This window comes from Hyaena hyaena, unplaced genomic scaffold (genome assembly GCF_003009895.1).
Source record: "Hyaena hyaena isolate Hyena2069 unplaced genomic scaffold, ASM300989v1 scaffold_1107, whole genome shotgun sequence".
Lineage (NCBI taxonomy): Eukaryota > Metazoa > Chordata > Mammalia > Carnivora > Hyaenidae > Hyaena > Hyaena hyaena.
In genome coordinates this window covers 416,428-434,016 of record NW_024081735.1, presented here as the reverse complement: position 1 = coordinate 434,016, position 17,589 = coordinate 416,428, and the positions used below count along the sequence as shown (strand labels likewise).

At 38.7% G+C, this 17,589-nt stretch overlaps 1 protein-coding gene across 1 annotated transcript in view; it reads left to right on the top strand.

The window, feature by feature from the left end:
* Positions 1-17,589, top strand: part of LOC120224081 (NKG2-A/NKG2-B type II integral membrane protein-like) — a gene marked incomplete at its 5' end in the record, with an annotated part of 48,303 nt that overhangs the window by 16,407 nt on the left and 14,307 nt on the right. The window contains 2 exons of the mRNA XM_039222314.1: positions 11,723-11,826; positions 12,056-12,105. Of these exons, the coding sequence (XP_039078245.1) occupies positions 11,723-11,826; positions 12,056-12,105 (154 nt within the window). The remainder of the gene's footprint in view (positions 1-11,722; positions 11,827-12,055; positions 12,106-17,589) is intronic.

The window sequence follows — 17,589 nt, the reverse complement described above, 5'->3', positions numbered from 1 at the left end:
CATAATTTTGCCATGATAGCAATTGCCATTTTTGATGTGAAATAAGTACTTTTTAAAAATAGGTTTTTAAAAAAATGTTTTGCTATTGTTCCTGTTTTGGATACGTTTAGTGTGCCACGATGTATGTTTTGCAACATGTAAAATAGTTCTTTTCAAATTCAACAAATCTCAGATTTACCTTTTAGTAAAGAAATCTAAATCCCCAAACAAAAGTCGTTTGTTACGGGAAATTCCTCTATGTGCTCAAACTAGTATTCCCTAATCTTATAGCACTCTATTTTTAACCAATAATGGATTTTCAATTTGTCAAAAAAGAATGGTTGCAACCCTTTTTCTCTAATACAGCATTTGAATTTGAATCTGACTATTCTGATAGTGGTGAAGTCTGTCTGTGGAATCTGACCTCGTATTAATGAGACCAGTATATTCATGAACTCTTTTCTTCTTCACTAATTTATTATTTACATTTTCCAACCATTAGTATAGTGTCAGACATTGTATCATTGTAAAGCCCAGTTATTCTGTCATGAAATACTTATTTAAGCCTTGAGGAAACCAGAACCAGATTTTACATTGTTCGAGTTCAAAGGAGTAGTGTCCCTCACACTGCACTCCACCCAGTGTGACTGTCCTAGCAGCGCTGTTATTATATTACAGACACTACTTATCAAGTCCTTCAGTGCAGTTCCATTCAGCTCTGTGCCTGACACGAGTCAGCTGCAGACATGAATAACCAAAGACCAGCCTGTGAAGATCCCCATCAGGGTAAGGACCCAAAAAGAAGGCAAGTGAAACCTAAGGAGATTAATTATTCCACTTTAGTACCTGAGCAGGAAATGGCCCATATGGGATGGAATCTTCCAGTTGCTTCTCAGGATCTTCAAGGGACTGGCAAGAACTATCACTGCAAAGGTAAAACTGTGAGGACACACACAGTGTAACGGTTCTAGAATACGCAGTTGGAGTGCAGGGGTGTAGAGAAAGAGTAGGGAATGGTGTCAGAGATTTTTCATTTGTGAGGATCAGAAGTGGAAGTTGGAACACAGTATTGTAACTGAAGTCTGGGGACCAGCTTTTCCAGGGGTTGTAATTCATAGCCTTTACCAACACGTCATGAAATAGTACATTTACTGTGGGTGCAATGATATGTTCTCAGAGAAGACTACAAGGGTAGACATGGGTCTGCGGTCCAAGTTTCACATTTGATTCCCTGCAGGTTGTTGCTTCTCTTGTTTGTAACTTTCCTAAAGGATTATTTCCATGCCTCTTTTCTCAGTGTTTTCATTTCTCTTCCTGTTTACCACTGTGTCCAGGGAGGTACATGGCTGAGATTCTGGGAATCATCTGCATTGTCTTGATGTCTACTGTGGCAAAAATAGCTGTTCTTCCCTGTAAGTACGTGTTTGAATCACTAAAAGGGAAGTTTTCTCTTTAGTATTATTAGTTTACTATCATATCATCAGATATTATTATCTCATTTTAATGCCTGCCAGCACTAAATGCGGAATAGTTATTCTGAATTTATCTAAGGTAGAAATAACAGAATAATTGTAGGGGGTATTAAACAATTTTCAGAATTTGATAACTCAAAGGCAAGTTATATGAGAGACTTTACTGAGACATGCAAATGCATTTTTGGGTTTGATGAACCAAACTGTAAGAGATGGTGAGGTTTGGTTCTTTAAGCATTCAAATTATTTTCCCCCATATGTTCATTACTTTATTAGATTTTTACTGACAAATCAATTTCATTACACAGTTTCTCATTCTATATCCACCAAATTTTAAACTAAGAAGCTCAAATTATTTTGATCCATTTAATTTAATTTTTTTGAAGATTACTTTAACGTTCAAGCTACTGAAGGACCAGAGCAGAACAAAACGTCCCTGGAAACAACGCTCCAGAAGGTACAACATCACTCGCAAATTCTGATATTAGTTTAGTATCGATTTTATCTGTATGTTAAAGTAGACAAAGATGATAATGGATTCTTTTGGGAAAAGTCAGTTAGAAAATCACTTAATAAACTTTCAGAAGTAATGATTAAAGAGAGTATTACTTCTGAGGCAACAATAGGAAGAAATACTCATCTAAAGTCGCCCTGCCCGTTGTTAACACTTGCCTCACATTTCCTCCTCCTGTAACACGATAACAGATAAATCATTTTATACGTGGTTTTCTTCAGTGACTCTCTGCACATGTAGAGGTGGACATTTTTGTGGTGCTTTATATGTGCTCATAAATTAGGGGATGAAAGCCTGACTCTTCTCTGAGTGTGTGTGTGTGTTGTTTTATTTTTAGCAGCTTGTGAGCCTATATGAACATGTTATGGACACATAAGTGTATACACGTACAAGTATGTAAAGTTTCATTTTTTAGTAGTCACAGCTTTTGGGATAATGTGTCATAATCTCTCTGCAGCGTGTCACTCTTGTCACTGCCTGAGGGAGTGGCTCACGTATTCCAACAGCTGCTATTACTTTAGCCCTGAGAAAAAGTCATGGAATGAGAGTTGGACGTCCTGTGCGTCTAAGAATTCTAGCCTGCTCTACTCTGATGATGGAAAGGACATGGTAAGTTTCCAAATGTTTCCAGATTGTATTAAAAGCTTGTCAGTTAATGGGGCGCCTGGGTGGCTCTGCCAATTGTTTCCAACTTTGGCTCAGTCATGATCTCAGGGTTCGTGAATTCGAGCCGCACGTCGGGCTCTGTGCTGACAGCTCAGAGCCTGGAGATGCTTCAGATCCTGGTCTCGCTCTCTCTCTGCCCCTCCCCTGCTCGCGCTGTCTCCTCATCTCTCAAAAACAAATAAATGTTAAAAAAATAATTTAAAAATCTTGTCAATTGATATTATGCTTGTAGAGTTCATTCATATTTTTATATGTATTTGTAGTTTATTTATTTTAAAGGCTTTAATATTCCATGGTTTCACTCTATGACACATTATTTATATTTTGATACGTTTAATGTACATTTGATAGTTTCCAGTTCTTGTTTTTCATAGACAACTTTGCTTCTAGAAATGCTCTTTGCCTGAAATAAACCTTACATTAAGTTTTATAACACACCAAGGAAACTACATATATGATTATGCAAATTGATTATGAAACAGCTAGAATCACACAATTACAAATTACATTATGAGACAAGTTTAGAGCCCTTATCAGGTCTGTCTATTTTAATTTTATGAAATAGATCAGCTTATTATGGGCTTTATGTCAATGGAGTCATTCGGTGTGCATTTTTAAGTGTGTCTCCCTTTTCACCCAGATGCTATTTGTAATGCATCCATACTAACACATTTGTTTATAGTTTGTGAATTTTCGCTGCTGTCTCATAGGAATATGACATTTTAAAAACCATTCTCAGAAACTTACTTCCTTTGTAGTACATGAGTATTAGGAATAGTTATCTTATGAAGCATCTTTCTACATCCTCTTCCACATATATTTATAATCATTTATTACATGTAACACATATTACATAGTGCGCTTATGGAATATAGATCATATAGGTTTCATAATAAAATAATAATATACAATATAAAATAATTGTATGTATGTATAATTATGCCACACTTCGCTGTAAGCATTAGTATGAAATTGCAGTCATAGATATGTATATATTTCAATATATTAAATTATCCCTACAGTTTTCTATTGTATTGTGTAAATATACATTGTACCAAATAGTCCTTTGATCCAGACGTCAGGAGTCTCCGTAAAATTAATTGATAAGTCCTGGTGGTTATAATCAGTACCATTTTGGGGCTGTAATTCTTAAGGGTGTGCTCCTTCGTGAGAACGAGAAGTCTTGGAGTGTGTCTCTTCCCGTTTCTCCAGGATGGTGTCCTCTTTTCACTTTGTCGATGAAGTCTCTGTTATATTTGAGATATGAGCATTTTTTGAGCTTTTAAGATGCAAATACCTGTGACATGCACGTTTTCTCTCTTATTGGAGTCGATCAGAATTTTAATGTTATCACAGGCCTACTTAGTGTTTTGTGTGTAACCATGATTATGATGGACCTATTTTACAAGCAAGCCCAAGTTCATGAATATAGTTTCCTATAGTATTTTTAAAATTTTTAAAATGTTTTATTTATTTCTGAGAGAAGGAAAGAGGGAGAGAGAGAGAGGGAGAGGAGAGAGAGAAAGAAAGACAGCAAGAGCAGGGGAGAGTCAGAGAGAGAGGGAGACACAGAATACAAAACAGGCTCCAGGCTATGAGCCATCAGCATAGAGCCTGATGTGGGGCTCAAACCCATGAACTGCGAGATCGTGACCTGAGCAGAAGCCGGCCACTTAACAGACTGAGACACCCAGGCTCCTCCCCTAAGTATTTCCTATATTATGTTACTTTTTTCTTTATTTCTTTATTTTTTAGCTTTTAATTATGGTTTATGATCCAATTAGATCTTATTTTTTTGATGTTATATTTCTGATGCTGTGAGATAAAAATGAAGGTTATATTTTTCTACATCATTAGCTCATTGATGGACCATCGCATATAGTAAAATAGGTCTATTCTTCATAAAAACTTTAGATACATAATGTTATATATATGTACATATATGCTCTAATCTCCTTTATACAAATAATATAGATACTATATATCTTTATAGAGATAATTATATACTCATAGATCACAGTCTACACAGTCTATCACAACCCACAGTAGCTTCAGTAAAATGTAGACTTACTTGCCTTATGGTCACTCACCATATCTCATTTATACCATAAGAGTCCTAAATATTTCTCTACTTATATTGAGAATCACATGGATGAAAAAATGTTATTTACTTATTTTGAAAGAGAGAGAGAGAGCAAGCAGAGGAGGTACAGAGGGAGGGAAAGACAGAGCATTGGAAGTTGGCTCTGCGCTGGTCAACACAGAGCCTGATACAGGGTTAAAACCCACAAAGTGTGAGATCATGACCTGAGCCAAAATGAAGAGTTGGACTCTTAACCAACTGAACCGCCAGTTGGTGGCTCCATCTTAACATCCATCTTAATGAGTATAAGGTGATAACTCATCAAGATTTTGATTTGCTTTTTTTATTCATTAACAATATTGAGCATGTTTTCATATGAGCTTTCACCATTTATATTTTCTTTGGAAATAACATCTATTTAATTTCTTGGACCATTTTTTCATTGTGTTTTTGGTGTTTGTTGTTGTTGGTACTAACTTGTAGATTAATTATATATTTTAGATATGATTACCTGCTTGATATATGATTTGCAAGTGTTTTTCTCCACTCTGTCTTTTCATTGTTGATCATGCCCTTTATGCTTAGAAATATTTAGGTTGAGATAGCCCATTTGTCTTTTCCTTTGTGGTCCGATTTGGTGGCAAACCCAAGAAATCATTGCCAAATTCAATGTTGTATATCCCCCCCCCACAATTTTTCTTTGAGGAACTGTACAGTTTTACATCTTACATTTATGTGTTTAGTCCATTATGAGTGAATTTGAGTATATGGTGTAGATGTAAAGATCCAACTTCATTCTTTTCCATGGGGGTCCTTAGTTTCCCAACACCCTTTGTAAAGATAATGTTTTTCCCTATTGAATGATCCTGGCACCCTTATCAAAACTGATTAGAATGAAGATACATGGGTTTGTTTCCATGGGAGATGTAGGGCCTGTGGCTTTCTATTCCTTCATCTTGCTGAGTGTATCCCATCCAGTGTGAACTAGTGTGCAGGGCAGAGATACGGAGTCTGTGGTACATAAGGGGGCCTAAAGCTGATGGAGGTGGAAGATATTTCACCCATCCCTGATTTTCACACTGACTTACGTCACTTCGTAATCCACTCTGTTCCCTCAGGAGTACCTCTTGGTCTGTATTTGCGAGTTTCTTTGGACATTTCATGATGATGCCATGAGATGTAGATTTGTACGTGCTCATTCTAGGAGTAGTCTGCTAAGTCTCCGGTGTCTATAAATATTTTTAAATGATATTAGTAAGTTGTTCATTAGGATTATTGTTCTGTTTTTTGTGCTCCTTTTGTTCTCATATTCTACTTAGACTTACGCTGGCTTTCCTGATAATGTTTTGAAAATCTCTGATTTCTGTAAATTTTCTTTTTTCTCTCTCATCCTATGGTGTAAATAAATTTGTTACTCCTTAACTTCCATCAGTTCTTTTTGACCACATCCCAAATTTTCTGTAGAGAAAATTTATGAGGTTTTCATTTCGGGTATGTATTTATGCACTTAGATTCTCTGTGGTTTATTCAATAGTCTGATTCCTCTATTGACATTTCTGATTTGCTATATTGCTGCCCTCACATGCTCATGTAATTATTTCAACAAAGTATTCTTTATCATTTACATATGTTTATAAATATACGTATATTTAAATACATTTTTTTCTAATATGTGCAACAACTTATTCCAGTAAAAGTTTCTACTGACCTATGCTTTTCCTTCATTGGAAGACATTTTCCAATTGCTCTTCATATTTTTAAACTTTTTTTTCTTAAACAGTTTATTGTCAAGTCGGTTTCCATATAACACCCAGTTGCTCATCCCAACAAGTGCCCTCCTTCATGCCCATCACCCCGCTTCCCTTCTCTCCCACCCCCATCAGCCTTCAGTTTGTTCTCAGCATTCAAGAGTCACTCATGGTTTGCCTCTCTCCTTTTCCCCAATGATTTTTCCCTTTTTTCTCCCTCATGGTTCTCTGTTAGCTTCCTGCTAATCCATCTATATGTGCAAACATATGGTATCTGTCTTTCTCTGCCTGACTTATTTTCACCCTCTACTTCCATCCATATTGCTACAAATGGCCAGATTCCATTCTTTATCATTGCCGTGTAGTATTCCACTGTATAAATATACCACATCTTCTTGATCCATTCATCAGTTGATGGACACTTAGGTTCTTTCCATGTTTTGGCCTTTGTTGAGAGTGCTGCTTTGAAGATTGGGGTACATGTGCCCCTATGCATCAGCACACCTGAATCCCTTGGGTAAAGTCCTAGCAGTGCTACTGCTGAGTCAGAGGGGATTTCTATTGTTAACTTTTTGAGGAACTCCCATACTGTTTTCCAGAGTGGTTGCAACACTTTACATTCCCACCAACAGTGTAGGAGGGTACTCATTTCTCCACATCCTCACCAGCGTCTAGAGTCTCCTGATTTGTTCATTTTCGCCACTCTAACTGGTGTAAGGTGGTATCTCAGTGTGGTTTTGATTTGTATTTCCCTGATGATGAGGAACGCTGAGGGTCATTTTATGTGTTTGTTGGCCATCTGGATGTCCTCTTTGAAGAAGTGTCTGTTCATGTCTTCTGCCCATTTCTTCATGGATTATTTGTTTTTCAGGTGTGGAGTTTGGTGAGTTCCTTAGAGATTTTCATTTGCAACTATCTTTTCCCATTTTGTCGGTTACCTATTGTATTGATTGTTTCCTTTGCCGTGCATAAGCTTTTTATAATGATGGGGTCCCAGTAGTTCATTTTTGCTCTTGATTCCCTTGCTTTTGGGGATGTGTTAAGTAAGAAATTGTTGCAGTTGAGGTCAAGGAGGCTTTTTCCTGCATTCTTTTCTAGGGTTTTGATGGTTTCCTATCTCACATTCAGTTCCTTCATCCATTTTGAGTTTTTTCTTTTTTTTAATAAGAGAAGGATAGTCTTTTTATTTTATTTTTTTTTACAAATAGTTTATTGTCAAATTAGTTTCCACATAACACCCAGTGCTCATCCCCCCAAGTGCCCTCCTCCATGCCCAACCCCCCTCCCCCCCACATCCATCAGTCCTCAGTTTTTGTTAGCATTCAAGAGACATTTTGAGTTTATTTTTGTGTATGGTGCGAGAAAATGACCTAGTTTCATTCTTCTTCATGTTGTTGTTCAGTACTTCCAGCACCATCTGTTAAAGAGGCTATCTTTTTTCCATTGGATACTCTTTCCTGTTTTGTCAAAGATTAGTTGGCCGTATACTTTTGGGTCCAATTCTGAGTTCTCAATTCTATTCCATTGGTCTATGTGTCTGTTTTTGTGCCAATACCATACTGTCTTGATGATGACAGATTTGTAGTACAGGCTAAAGTCTGGGATGGTGATGTTTCCCATTTTGGTTTTCTTCAATATTACTTTGGCTATTCGGGCTCTTTTGTGGTTTCATACAAATTTTGGGATAGTTTGTTCTACTTTTGAGAAATATACTGGTGCAATTTTGATTGGGATTGCATTGAATGTGTAGATTGCTTTGGGTAGTAATGACATTTTGACTATATTTATTCTTCTGACCCATGAGCATGGAATGTTTTTCCATTTCTTTGTGCCTTCTTCAATTTCCTTCATAAGTTTTCTATAGTTTTCATCATACAGATATCCTATATCTTTGTTTAGGTTTATTCCTAGGTATTTTATGGTTTCTGTGCAATTGTAAATGGGATCAGTTTCTTGATTTTCCTTTCTGTTGCTTCATTATTGGTGTATAAAAACACAACCGATTTCTGTACATTGATTTTGGACCCTGTAACTTTGCTGAATTCATGTATCAGTTGTAGTAGGCTTCTGGAGGAGTCTGTCGGGTTTTCTATGTAGAGTATCATGTCTTCTGTGAAAAGTGAAAGTTTGACTTCCTATTTGCCAATTCTGATGCCTTTTATTTCCTTTTGTTGTCTGATGGCTGATGCTAGGACTTCGAGCACTATGTTAAACAACAGTGGTGAGTGGGGCGCCTGGGTGGCTTAGTCGGTTAAGCATCCGACTTTCGCTTAGGTCATGATCTCGCGGTTCTTGGGTTCGTGCCCCGCGTCTGGCTCTTTGCTGACTGCCTGCTCAGAGCCTGGAGCCTATTTCGGGGTCTGTATCTCCCTCTCTCTCTGACCCTCCCCTGCTCATGCTGTCTCTCTCTCTCTCCTAGAAATAAATAAAAATATTAAAAAAAAATAAAAATAAACAACAGTGGTGAGAATGGACATCCCCGTTGTGTTCCTGATGCCTTTCTTCATCCCTTGTTACTGTCTTTACTTTAAAGTCCAGTTTGTCTGATATAAGTATAGCTACTCCAGCTTTCTTTTGACTTCCAGTAGGATGATAGATATTTCTCCATCCCCTTACTTTCAATCTTAAGGTGTCCTCCAGTCTAAAATGAGTTTCTTGTAGATAGCAAATAGATGGATTTTGGTTTTTTATCCATGGTTTAGTGGTGACAGCTTCTTTGAATTTTTGTTTATTTGGACTTTTATCTCTCCTTCTATTCTGAATGACAGGCTTGCTGGATAGAGGATTCTTGGCTGCATATTTTTTCTGTTCGTCACATTGAAGATTTCCTGCCATTCCTCTCTGGCTTTCCAAGTGTCAGTAGATAGGTTTTCACCACTCTGATAGGTTTCCCTTTGTATGTTAGGGCCCTTTTATCCCTAGCTGCTTTCAGAATTCTCTCTTTGTCCTTATATTTTGCTAGTTTCACTATGATATGTCGTGCAGAAGATCTATTCAAGTTACGTCTGAGGGGAGTTCTCTGTGCCTCTTGGTTTTCAATGTCTATTTTCTTCCCCAGATTGGAGAAGTTCTCTGGTATAATTTGTACACGGACTCCTTAAGTACCTTTATCTCTCTCATCCTCTTTTGGAATTCTTATGATCAGGATACTGTTCCATTTGATTTTGTCTCTCAGCTCTCATACTCTCCTTTTGTGTTCCTGGATCCGTTTATCTCTCTTTCTCAGCTTCCTCTTTTTCTATGATTGTGTCTTCTAAATCACTTATTATCCTTTCTGCCTCTTCAATCCGTGCATTGGACGCCTCTATTTTATTATGTATCTCATTTATAGCATTTTTTAATTCATGACAACAATTTTTAAGCTCCATAGTCTTTGTAGCAATAGTTTATCTGATGTCTTTCATGCCTTTTTCAAGGCCAGCGATTAATTTTATGACTATTGTTCTAAGTTCTTGTTCAGTTATGTTGCTTCTATCTGTTTTGAGCAGTTCTTTAGCTGTCATTTTTTTTAAATTTTTTTTTTAATGTTTTATTTATTTCTAGGAGAGAGAGGGAGACAGTGTGAGCAGGGGAGGGTCAGAGAGAGAGGGAGTCACAGACTGAAACAGGCTCCAGGCTCCGAGCTGGCAGTCAGCACAGAGCCCGACGCGGGGCTCGAACCCACGAACCGTGAGATCATGACCTAAGAGAAAGTCAGATGCTTAACCGACTAAGCCACCCAGGCTCCCCTAGCTGTCATTTTTTTCTGGAAATTCTTTGGAGGAGAGCTCTTTTGTTTCGTCATTTTGGTTAGCTTTCTATCTCTTGTTAATTTTAAAAGCTTGTTATGCACTCTGCCCTTGTTGGTGCTGCTGTATTAAAGTTGGCTTTTTGACTGTCCAGGGCCTGTCTGTTCAGGAAGTGTTCCTTGAATGGTGTCTCTTGGTTTCTCTTGTTGAGACTTTGGTTATTTTATTTCCCTACTCATAGTGCTATTAGGGACTCTCCACCATGTGTACTTTGGCTTGTTTCTTGTAGTAGCCACACTTATGAGGTTGCCTTCCCAATGTACTCTGTCTCTTTCTCTTCCCAAACCCCTGTGGCTCAGTGTCCTATGGCTTCAGGCATTCTCTGTTTGAGAGATGGGTGCAAGCGAAATGCACGGAGCTCCCTACTTCTCCGCCATCTTGCCTCTACTCTTTTTTACTTTTTAAGTAGACACGTTTTAGAATATAATTTAGTAAACATGCATTCTATTTCATTTTTCCTAGATTCACTATTTTTCTTTTTTTGCTTACACTTGTTGACAGAATCTTGTCCACTAAAATCTGTCTGCTGATAATTTTGTTCAGTTTTTCTAAATTCTTATTGCTTGTTTTTATGGCCTGTGATTTTGTACATTTGATGTTAATTACTAGTGTTTGAGGTTTTCTTTTGTTGTTGTTGTTGTTGTTGTTTTTAGACAGGATGTGTTCAAATCCTGCAGGTCAGTAAGGCATCCACTGTGTGCAGTGTGACGTCTGTGCCTGTATGTGTGAATATGGGAGGGGACTGTTCATAACTTTACTATCAGCTCTCAGGTTCCCTGTGCTTGGACTTTCTCCTGAGCGAATCTTGGTTTCCTCCCCATGTGTACAGATTTTTTCCACTAGCTAAGAGTGTGTGCAGAGCTCATGTCAACTCCTTTTTTAGAGGATCACAGCTAGTATCTGTCCATTATGTTTATGGAGACCCCAGTGCTTGAAACAAACATCGTCTCCTCTGACCACTGAAAGTATGGGTTTTCTTCATCATTACCGACCACAATCAGCACGTGGAGATCAAAATTCAACGAGCACTTCGCCCCCATCCCCCTGTTGATCAAGTCTCCCCCCGTGGCACCAGCACGATCGCTCTTGGCAGCTTCTCCCAATTGTAACAGATGCCATCTTCTTGGTCACTGAGCTCGAGGTCGCACGTGGGGAGACATGGAAGCATCCTAGGTGAGAAGATTACACGTGTGTTTCTTACTTGAATCTCAAGGTTTTTTTCCATTAAATATGTCTTCGGTTTTTAACCTTTGATCCATTTTCAAAACTCTGAAATTGTTATCATTCTCCAATTGTTGTCTTCACTTATTCCTACCAAGATACTTTTATACTTAAGTGTCAAGTGTGTAATGTTATATGACAATTTAAAAGTTTCTATAAAGTAAGAAAAAACTAAATTTTATTTAGTACTACAAATTTACATGAATATAAGAGCTTTTCTTTGATTTCTAATAAAATTTATTTTCTCCTAGTTTTCGTCGAATTTATTCTCTCTTCTGACATGGATTAGAGTCTCCCACAGAAGAGATCAAAATTCACCTGTGCAGGCAAAAGGCGTAACATTTGCTTCCACTGAGTAAGTTTCCTGACAACTTTTGATTTTGTGCCTCACAAGAATTAATCTTAGAAAGCAAACACAATGTGTGATCAATCAGATACCCACAGTTGTTGAAATTTTACAAAGAAAAAAGTATGGGATATTAAGGTTTATATATATAATTATTAGTCAAAATGAATGATTTACTCATCAGAATGTTATGGTATATATTGGTAACATTAATGAGATACAATTCTCTGTGTTTCAGGTTGTCAGTATCTTCAGAGAGTGAGAAGAATTGTATATGTGCCGCTTTGGGTATAAAAAAATTTTATTTTTTACCCTGCTCAGAAAAAGACCATATGTTTGTAAGCACCAGGCATTTTAGTTTCCTGATTTTAGCATAATGCAATTTCACCATGTATAAACTATACATGTCTCCTTACTTCAAAAGCTAATCAATTATTTTCTCTGCATATGTTTAAGATATTGTTTTTCAGTGTAATTTTGGGTTCATGACAAAATTAAAAGGAGGGTACTGAGATTTGGTACAGTCCTCCTTTCTGCACATGTGCATAGCCTCTCTCATTATCAACATCACTCACCTAAATGTTTCATTTGTTACCAAGGAAAAATCTGCACCAATGCATATCTATCACCCAAAGTCCAAAGTGTCCCTGAGGCTTCACTCTTGGTGTTATAGAACTGTGTCTCAAATTTAATTATATTAATGCAAAACAATGTACTCCAGAATATATTATTTATTTCTTAAGTCTTTGATATTCAGTAAAATAAATTATATATATATATTACAAATCATAACATTAAAGTAAAATTCTCAATAAAGAGAATAATTCCATTTATATTATCAAGAAAATTGCTTTCTCCTAGCCCTTAGAGGGACTCACATGATGACTACACGACCCAGATTGACAAGAGTATCAGTGAGAATTGAGTCAGGAGACAGAAAGAAGGGGACTTTTGAGGGAGACAATTATTATCAACTTATAAGCGAAAGTTTGTTAACAGGAGAGGCTACTAAGATGAAGAAAATTACAAAGAATACCTTAGAGTTGAAGGAGAGATCACTGGGAAGCGGGTTTACTCTCTGGATATGGGATTTAGAAGTCACCGAAGACGGTGTGGGGGACACACAACCTCATGGCACACATGACTCCTTGGATTGGCCTGGGAAGCAGGTCCACACTCCACAGGCTGAACTCAGTGAGGATGGATCTCAGGCCACGACTGGCAGGCAGGAAGAACTCCCTGTCTGAGGATTAGGAGGCAAGACCAGAAGACAGAAAACTGACAGATTGGCCACAAGAAATTACTGTAGGACGAATACACAAGATTTCCTGCAAGCATGCAACTGGCAACCAAACCTTAGCAGCCAAAGGAGAAAAAATGCCATGAAGCCAAGTAAAAGAGCCCTTTCTGCTGCACTGTCTCTCCGTTGTCTTTTACCAACAAAAGTCACCTTCATGTGAGATGACCAGGGAGAAAACTGATACGATCTTGCATTGTTATCTGAGAACAGGGAACTGAGGGTGATTTGGAGCTGAGGGTACTAAATTAACGGCCCCTCAGGTTACCATGTAACAACCACAGGGCTGCTGTGTGAGAGCCATTCAGATCGGCCCCACTTCCTCACAGAGTGGAACCAAAGTGTAGTCTCTGAATCTGCTTTAGGCAGCGCTATCAAAGATTATACTCATTTCGAGGTAGAGATTCATTTCTAATTGGATAATAACCAGTGTCCTTTGATACTTTTTCTTATAAGTTGTTTTGCTCACCTGGGTTTAGATATTAAGGAAGAGATTAGTTGTTGTTTCTTTCTACAAATTTTTTATGTACCCACTTCTGTCAGTCTTTACAGCCATGCTCAAAAATAATTTGAGAGAAAAAATAAAATGTTAAATGATGAAAAACCAAAAAATTAAAATGGACAGATATTTGTATGTGTCAAACAATTAGTTTTTGCCAGAATTCAAAACGCTTTTGAATATTTGACAGTGATTCAGAGATATTCTACCCTAATCCAATATTAAGAAGAAGAGAGATTTAACTTGATTATTATTGCAAAATAAATTCATATTTCAAATACATTTATATCTGTGAAGATAGACATATTCTTTATGTTCTCTGTACATGATTCTTATACTCTTCTAGAAGAACTATATGAATATTCAAAATGAATTCAATATAATTTTTTATGGTAGCTGCAACTAATTACTAAAGTTGTGTTTCATACCACCCAAGATTGCAATGACATTGAAAATTAAGCATTTATTTTTCATTCACCTGCATGTAATTTTGGGTATGTTAAGGTTGATGGAAGCTGGGCATGCATGGACTTGACTCCCGACTACATACAGATTCACTCAGATCTCTTTCTAGATTTCATTCTTAGAAGAGTAGGCCACCTGGTGTATGATCTTTTATAGCAGAGGTAGCAGCTAGCAGAAATGTGTTTCTTACTGCCTGGTCTCTGAGCTCATAAGCCATCATATTTCCACTCACATTAATTTGTGAAAACAAGTTGTCACATGCCTACTCACGTTATATTTTGAGAACAAATCACACGGGCAAACTTATCGTTTGTTGTCTGTATACACTTTTCAAACGGGTGTATACTTTATCAGATGGAAGAAATGTAGATTCACTGAAAATAACCTAATCTACCATGATAGCCATAGGGACATTTTTTATTATATTTCATGAGATGGATAAGTTTGTAAAAGAAAATTATTGGGACATGGATTAAACTTTTAGTACTGTCTTACCTTCCCATCTGGATTTTTTTCTTCTGTGCTGAAAATCCTTGTAAAACAGTTTGTTTAGTGCAAACATGATGTTATCGATGCTTTCAACAGGGTCCTTGATCAATTCCAAATAAGGAATAAGCATAATGGAATGAAGTCTGAAGACATTGGCAGTGAACGTGGTCACTTCATGTAATTTCTACCCACACACTCTTAGCCCTGGGGTTCAGTGATGTAACTTGTCTGGCTCACTTTCCTCTGCTTGAAAATATAATAGAAATAGTGCCTTATTCATATTGACACTTGAAGACTATTTGAACAGTACCTCTCGTCATATGAGTATTCACTAGATCTCAGATGTTTTGGCTTAAGAGCTTGATGTTTTTCTGCCATCACCTGTGACATTATAATCCTAATCATAGCAACTTCATCGGGTTTTTCTGAGAAATAAGTAATAATAAATAATATAATGTCTGAAGATCCTGAATACAATGTGCACCAACATGATGTTCTTGTTGTCTGTGATCTCTTTCTATGTTGCTTTTCCTAATTATTCAATAAAAACCATTTTCCAATGAAGCTCTATACTTGTTTTCTTTGTTCTACCCAATGAAAGCCAGGCATCAGAAATGTAATCTCTCAACCATTTTAATCCTATACATCAAGGAAATTTGGATTTAAGAGTGAGAAATTGAATACACATCAGTATGGACACTAGAGCAATTATTTTGGTGTATGAGTTTCATAATTTGAAATTAAATTGCAATTAGTGTTCTTTCTCTTGTAGGTCAAGAACCCCAGTCTCCTCACAAAGTGTGTTATTTGGACATATTTGAGGCTGTCTCTTTTGCAACTGAACAATTTGAAGGGGATTGTCAAGCTGTGACACAATATCCTGTTTGATTCCTAGATTTGAGGACCCTAAAGGGTCCAAGGTGAAGAAGAGACTAAAAGCTCTTTCCTTTCCAATGTTGGAGTATCCCATCCACACATATGCAACTATTATCATAAAGAATGGAGAAAAGTAAGAGATGCCGCTGAACACATTCTGATGGGGACACCTCCAGATGTTCTCCCAAAGTACACTTTACATATGTAAAAGGGTGCCTAAGTTACTACCTGTACCCATAAGAAGCTATGGGAGTAACTCACAAGTTTGGGTTAGGGGATTCACCAAAATCAGTGGAGATACACAATTATGGAACATTACTAGGGAACTGCTAATCAAGAAATAATTGAAAACAGAAAAAGTCACAGACAAGTCAGTGATATCATGATCAAACTGGAAATTTTCTCTGTGTCCCCCTTTGGGAGAACATAGATATTGAACATAATGGACTTGTTATTTTGGATTCCAGAATTAAATAGTACCCATTTAGGAATAAACTCAGAGGAATATGGTGCCCGTTTAAAGCGTACTGTTGGGACGAGAAGCAAGATGGCGGAGAAGTAGGGAGCTCCATACTTGCACTCACGCCCATGCCTCACATGGAAAAGATCTGAAGCCATAGGAAACCTTATGAAACCCAAGAGATTGGGAGAAAAAGGACGCAGAATCCACTGAGAAAGCCTTCTAACGTGAGTGCGAACTGGGGGAGATAAAATCGGGCCTGGATCGGAGACTGGAAGGACAGGCGATCCCCCTCTGCGGGGAGTGAGAGGGGAAACAGAGAGAGAGTCTGAAACAGAAAAACCTCCACTCGGGGAAAAAACCTCCTCTCGGGGCGTACAAAGACCTTGCGCACAAAATACCTGCGCACCTGGCCCCCACGCGCGCGCTCGCCCCAGAGGGGTAACGCTCGCGGACTGCTTCTTTGTGCGGGCTCCTGGCTGGCTGGGAGAAGCTGCGCGCCTGCTGCCATTGCCCTCCTGGCAGGCGTGGGCCCCTGGAGGAGCCGCGCGCAGGCACCGGGCGTCCGCGCACCTGGGTGCCTGGAGCCCTGGACGGAAGACAAAGAGCTAGAAATTGGGAGGTTTGCCCGCAAATTCGTGTTTTGGGTGAAGAGACACAGAGGGACCTCGATTTCCTCACTCTAGAGGGCTCAGCACGCCTGGCAGACAAGGTCCCCCGCCCCGCCCAGGCCCCCCAGCCCGAACGGGAGGAGAAGGGAGCAGCGGCTTCTGGCTCCACCCCCAGAGCCAGGCAGGAGCCTGGGAATTGCCCTGAGGGGGTTGCCAGGGGACTGCCTGCGGCAATTTCAGCGGGGCACGGGGACTGGGATTTGGAGGCTGGGACTGGCCCGGGTTGAAAAGGGCAACAAACTTTGGCTGAGCCCCTGGCCCTGGGAGTGTACACGCCCATAAAAGCCAGGTGGAGCGCCGCCACTCTCTTCCCTACAACGCCAAGGCAGAGCTCCCGCCTGATGCATTGGACCACACCAAGCTCATCCCTGCTTGACAGCTACCTTCCTCCCCTTCGCCTTTTTTTTTTCTTTTCTTCTTCTTTTCTTTTTTTTTTCTTTTTTTCCCCAGAACACTGACCTGATTAATTCAGGTCACGGGCGTGCTTAAACAATCACATTTAGTCCATTCTGTAGATGTAACTTCTACACCTCCCGACCTTTTCATCTCTTTCTCTCAGGATTAATTAGACTATATAGTTTCTCTGGATAACACCAGCATCCTTCTCTCACCTAAGCAACCATACTCCACCCTTTACCTCTTTGAAAAAGGCTTCTTATCCCTTCTGCCTCTTCATTCTAATTCCAATTTTGCCTCATCCCTGCCCTGTCTTCTCTCCCTGTCTCTATGCTCTTCAACCAGCACTGCACACACGCGACTACTTAATTTAGCTGGGAAATCCGGTTATACGCTATAAAACGTTCTTTGTCCATTGGTATTCTTCTTTTTTCCTGTTCTTTTCTGCCTTTTGACCTTTTTATGTATTTTTTTTTTATTATTCGCCCTCCCTCCTCCATCTTTTCTCTTAACTTTTTCACTTTCCCTCTCGGTTTGCATGTTAGTTGGATTTCTCTGTGCGTTTCTGTGCCGCTCCTCCCTGTGTGTTTGTCAATCTGTTTTCCTCTCCAGGGCTACC